At 37.8% G+C, this 5695-nt stretch overlaps 1 protein-coding gene across 2 annotated transcripts in view; it reads right to left on the bottom strand.

The window, feature by feature from the left end:
• LOC107738690 (bcl-2-like protein 13) overlaps window positions 1-5695 on the bottom strand; it is a 19312-nt gene that overhangs the window by 9872 nt on the left and 3745 nt on the right. For both annotated transcript variants that reach the window (XM_016550482.1, XM_016550480.1), the window contains exons 2-6: window positions 4014-4196; window positions 1720-1821; window positions 1468-1624; window positions 1118-1190; window positions 883-1011 (exon numbers count right to left, since the gene is read on the bottom strand). In XM_016550482.1, the coding sequence (XP_016405968.1) occupies window positions 883-1011; window positions 1118-1190; window positions 1468-1624; window positions 1720-1821; window positions 4014-4137 (585 nt within the window). In that variant the 5' untranslated portion in view covers window positions 4138-4196. The remainder of the gene's footprint in view (window positions 1-882; window positions 1012-1117; window positions 1191-1467; window positions 1625-1719; window positions 1822-4013; window positions 4197-5695) is intronic.

The following is a 5695-nucleotide window of genomic DNA, read 5'->3' as shown; positions in this document are numbered from 1 at the left end:
GACGAGACAAAACCAATAAAACCCATTACAAATGAGGCATTTGTTGCATCCAGTGGGGACATAATTACTGATTATAATGACTTATACTGTCATAGCGAGAATAAAAGTTACGCCTTCTTTCTTTGCGTGAACATTTGGGCGGTGTTATGCAAATCTTCCCACATCGTGACGTAGACATGTGGGGGCGTGTTAGAACGAGCCGTTTTAGGTAGGAGTGGTTGACTTAACTTTTATAAAGAATATCTCTTTGGATTTGAGACTTTAGTCTTTGCAACTTTACAGATCTTCTTTATGCACCAAGAGCTTGTAACACTCTAAAGAGAAAGGAAAAATTGAAATCGCATCATATGACCCCTTTAAGGCAGTGGCTCTTAACCAGGGGGACAGGACTTACTAGGAGGCCCTCAGGATGAATTATTCAAATGAATATATTATCATCAATACAATTAATATTCATATTATTAATAAAAAGTTAAAATAATGTAACTTTAAATGCTAAAAAATACATGAAATTTTTTTCCTCTCAAAGACTAGTGTTTCCCAGTTTTACTTTATAAATGAGATTGTAGTAGAAACACTGGAGAAAATATCCTGATTTGTGTTGGACAATAGGGACCTTTCAGTCAAAAAGGTCAAGAACCACTGCTTTAAGGTTCTTGCTTTAACACCCAGTTAGACACTTATACTGTCATGTGTTTCTTAAGTTGCTAACAGGTTGCAGAGACTTTCATTGAGTGTTGTGCATTAATTCTGTGAACTCACATAACGCACCACAAAGAGAGACATAATCTGCATAACTAATAGAAAAAAAAGTGATATGGAAACAAACTGGCTATACCATACAGATCCATCCACATCACCCATCAAATATAAGTCACTCACCCATCCTCGCTGCTCAATGATGAAGTCTGCTTGCGATTCCTCAAGGTAACGCAAACCATAATGTAGCAGAGTTTCCAGTGGCTGCCCCTCATTCTGCAGCGCTTGTAACAATACTAAGGGTACCAACACCTAAACAGAGCAACACAATGACAAAATAAGGAAATGAAGGACAGAGACATTCACGATTCTGTGAAACTTCCCAATTGCCTTCAGGGTGCTGAGTTTTTTGGATTACCTTGCTCCATCCTCCTTGAGCATGAGAGGACACCTCCTCCACCGCTGCTCTGAAGTGCTCAAAGTCCAAATCACTGCATGAGAGGCACATACATTACGAATATTTCTCTGCATTAATTTGAATTTGCTTGTTCTTCAGAAAAACATCAACATAACATATGTTGAAAGCTTTAGTCAATATTTAAGTTAAATGTCAAGAATGAACTCATTTGAAGCAAACTTATGATAACGGTGTGTGCAGGCTGTTTATACAATGCATTTTTCTGGCATAGACCTCTGCCAAGTACGTTACTAGATCTTTTTTCCAACTACTAAAATTGTCCAGGAATTTCCCTGGATATTTAAAAGGACCTGTTCAGAAGCGTGTGAGTGGCGGAGAACAGGTGTGTGTCCAGGTCCCGTGAGACGCGGTCCCCCAGCACTGCCAGGCTGTCTTCTATGGAGCTTTCTGGATTGGCTGGACTGAACACTGGGGATGTGAGCTGATCAAAACCAGTCCTGGAAAAAGCTGAGCAGAAAAAGAGGCAGATGACTTAAACTATGATTCAGATTTCAGATTAATTTTATCACGAAAATACAGTGTAATAACAAGAAACATCTTACAGGCTGCAATTTCCTCTTCCAGCTGCTTCATTTCATTCTCAATCTGTTTCTTCAGGCTGCTGTTCCGCTCTCTTTCCACTTCCTGTGTAGAATGGCTCTCTCCTGCATAGAATCATAACACAAAAAAGTTTTTATTATATAACTATATATGAATAATTATAATTTCTCTTATTTTGATGTAATCATTTACCTGGTCAAGTGTGACCAAAATGCATTTCCTTATTTAGTACTTTATTTAATTTAATTTTTTAAAGAAAATAAGAGTTTACTGACTATTCATTTGTAAATCTATACAGACAAAATAATGAATGCAAGATACAATAACAGCTGGAATTTTGGAGCAATAACCATTTGAAATAATAACCTTGATTACATTTTTTTTTTAAATTCATACATTTGGTGTAAACAAAACATGTAAGCATTATTATATTTTCATCAGCTCCTTCAGCAATCTTGTTTATTTGAACCTTGATGCAAATATATTAAGCCAACACCAGCCAGATAACCCCAGGTATTATTCTTTAGCTGAATAATTTTCTACATGACTGATTAAGTCATATAGAAAATTAAAACTAATGATGAAACTGAGCCAAAGATACTGGACAGAAACACAGATGCACTCATTTTCTCAAAATACAGTACTAATGGACTTCAATAACCCTTAAACAACCCAATAGATCTATTTATTATCAGCTGAGATTGGTGTTTGCAAAGCAGGATGTAGGGGCAACACAATATGAATTTTGGATGAAATATTAGCATCCATTTAATTTTGTATTCAACAGAAACTAGCACTATTACTATTAGATTTAGAACTTACATAATGGCCAGTATATTCAGCACACAACCTGACACACAACAGAATGACAATACAGAGTCAAACTCAGCACTTTTGAACATAATGTCAAAACATATCATGTGCTCCAGATAGTATATGTAAATAGCAAAAAGAAAATTAAGCCTGATTTATTACCATTTCCCCCAAAAAATTCTCATGTGTCCAGGTAATTCTGATTATTCCACTCTTACTATATTATATTTTAATACGTTATTAGAAACAATTCTGTAATACAGTGGCTGTAATACAACTGGCTTTTTCTGTGGTGTCTTAAACCATTGCGTGGCTATTCATTCATACACTGATTAATTATTTCGTGTTTGAGCAGGCCCAGGCTTTCAGCTCTCTCAACCACACAGACTCAGTGAATGACAACAAAAAGAAGTGTTAGAGAGGGAAAGAAACTGATTTAGAGAGAGTGTGTATAAAAATGACTGAAGCAGACAAAGCCTTTTACAACATTACAAAAGTTGACGGGAGCTCACATTGACTTTTCCCAGACCGGGCCAGTCTTTGGTCAGTTTGGTTCAGGCTGAGCTTCGCTCTGAACAGTGGCATGTGAACAAGCCAACGTTGATCGCATATGACAGTCTGTCAGAGTGCAGAGCGGCTCGAGTGGAAAGAGGGATCAGAAGCTACTTTCAAAGCTGACTGAATGAAAACCAGAGCAGGACACAGGACATTCCTCATTGAACCGCTGATATGCCCAAGGCTCCAAAATCTCCAACAGGCAGCTTAAGCCCATACCATCCTCTGTAATAAAGTCAACCTGACTAACTGTAAGTGACAAACTTTATGTGCGCTTTGCATCCATTTATAAACTCCACAAGGACTAAATAAAAAAACGTAAAAGTCAATATTCACGAGAATCCGCCTTGCAACGTCTCCTCTAAACAAAATGCCATGGACTGTTCGAAGCGAGAATCGGACACAAAACATATAGGCTAAATGATACCAACAGAACCAAATTTGCCAACTGTATATGGACTGCGACAAGTATAGACAAAACATGCACTCTGAAGGATTTTTTAATGCATCACTAGCAATACCTGCAGGCATTTTTCAATCAAATTACACTGGTTACGGCACTTTGTATACAGTACTTTGAGTTACAGTCCATGTTCAAGGGCAAAATGGAGATTCCTGGAGCAGGAATGTGACCTCAGTAACTGTAGACAAACCCTACTAGAGACAGAAACTGTAAAGGTGTAAAGTTTCAAAACTTCTACACTTTTTCATCAGTGTCATTACTTCTACAGGAATTTTGTATTGCATAAAACAGAAAATGTGCTTTCTTGCATTACAATATACAACTGCTTGCTGTTTTCCTGCATAAGCGAGACAAGCGTACCACTGAAGGTTTTGTCATTGTTTTGAGATTAAATTAAACTCCTTATGATTCTTGCCAGGCAGGCAGGCAGTTTGTACATACTGAATTGTGGATGTGAGTTCTTACCCTCCGCGGTCTCTGAGGGTCTTGATCTTGACGGCGGGAGCAGGCTGAGGTAGCTGAGGATGACATACTTGGTCTCATAGTGAAATCCTACAGGCACTGTGGCGGAGGAGCCAGAGGCAGCCATTGAAGAGAAACGTCAGGCTCTCAGGGACATGCACGACCAAATGATAGCGTTCACAAGTCCTAGAACAAACAAACACTTTATAAGGCATAAGTTAGTCCTACAATTTGGGGAACTTCTGGCATCTGCTCCACTAAGAAAAACAAAAGCTATAAGTATGTGAACATAAACCATGTTATTATAACCTTAAGACAATGACTTTCACCTGTGGAGAACAAAAAAGATGGCAGGCAGAACGTTAGTGACTGACAGCCTCAGTCACCATTTACATTTATTTAGGGCTGGACCAGAATATTCGATTATTCGAATATTCGTTCGGTGGGTTGGCATTCGATTTTCAATTTTGAGTTTCGAATATTCTTTTTTTTCCCCGAACACCTGGCATCCCCCGCAAAACAGTTCTCATTCGCGCTTGAATATGAATCGCCCATGAGTAAACGTCATGAACGTCATGATTCAGTTAATCTGGAAGAGAAGCCAAAAGTGCCGAAGACCTCAGCTTTGTGGGAGCACTTTAAACTGAGTGAGGACAAGACAAAGGCAGTAGAGCCCTGCACGGACCTCAAATTTAGGCCCTAGCCCGTCTTTTTTTCCCCCTTCTCCTAAAACAGCTTATACTACTCTTTCAGCTAAAATAGTTCCGTTTTGTATGTAATGGCAAAATGATTATATTTCGTTTCGTTTTTTTTTATTAAGTTAATTTAGAAAAACGTTTGGAGCATTTTCGTTCGTTAAATATAAGTTTTTGTTTTTAACGACCAAGCGGCCAGCAGCAGACTATGGAAGCCCGTTTCCGCCACTGAATATAAAATAAAAGAGGTAATTGCGACTTTTTATCTCACAATTCTGACTTTTTTTCTCAGAATTGCATGATACAAACTTGCAAATCTGACTTTTTTTCCTCAGAATTGCGTGATATAAACTCGCAATTGCCAGTTAAAAAGTCATAATGAGAGATATAAACTCGCAGTTCTGAGAAATAAAGTCAGAATTGCGTGATATAAAACTCTTTCAGCTATTAAAATAGATAAATTATTATGTTTCGTTTTTTTATTAAGTTAATTTAGAAAAACGTTTGGAGCATTTTTTGTTCGTTACAAGTTTTTGTTTTTTAAAGTAACGACCAAGCGGCCAACGGCAGACAGTGAGCCTGCTTGATCAATTTAGCCTTCTCAAATCATCACGACTTGCCTAAAATAAAATCTAGATATACTAAAACAGTTCAAGCATATAACAATGTTTAAACGTTAAACCTGCGCTATATCCAAGTTTGTGCGGAGAGTGGAAGCTAAAGCACGCTTTGCAGGACATGGAGGCGCCAGCGCAAATCACTTATCACACATTTTTTTTCAGTGGAAACAACTTAAAATAGCCTGGGCTACGCTGTCATTTTTGCTCATAAAGGTAAGAACAATACATCATTCGGAACTGTAAAGGGTATACTTGTATTTGTGTGCACTCACAATATCAACAAAAAGTTGTGCTTTTATAAAATAAAGAAAACAAACATGATGCACTTTCTGCCCTCTCGTCTTGAACAGGAGCGCTTCACAAAAATGAA

The sequence above is a fragment of the Sinocyclocheilus rhinocerous genome, unplaced genomic scaffold (assembly GCF_001515625.1).
Source record: "Sinocyclocheilus rhinocerous isolate Xijiao unplaced genomic scaffold, SAMN03320098_v1.1 scaffold1938, whole genome shotgun sequence".
Classification (NCBI taxonomy): Eukaryota; Metazoa; Chordata; class Actinopteri; order Cypriniformes; family Cyprinidae; genus Sinocyclocheilus; species Sinocyclocheilus rhinocerous.
This window is presented reverse-complemented; position numbering and strand designations above follow the sequence as displayed.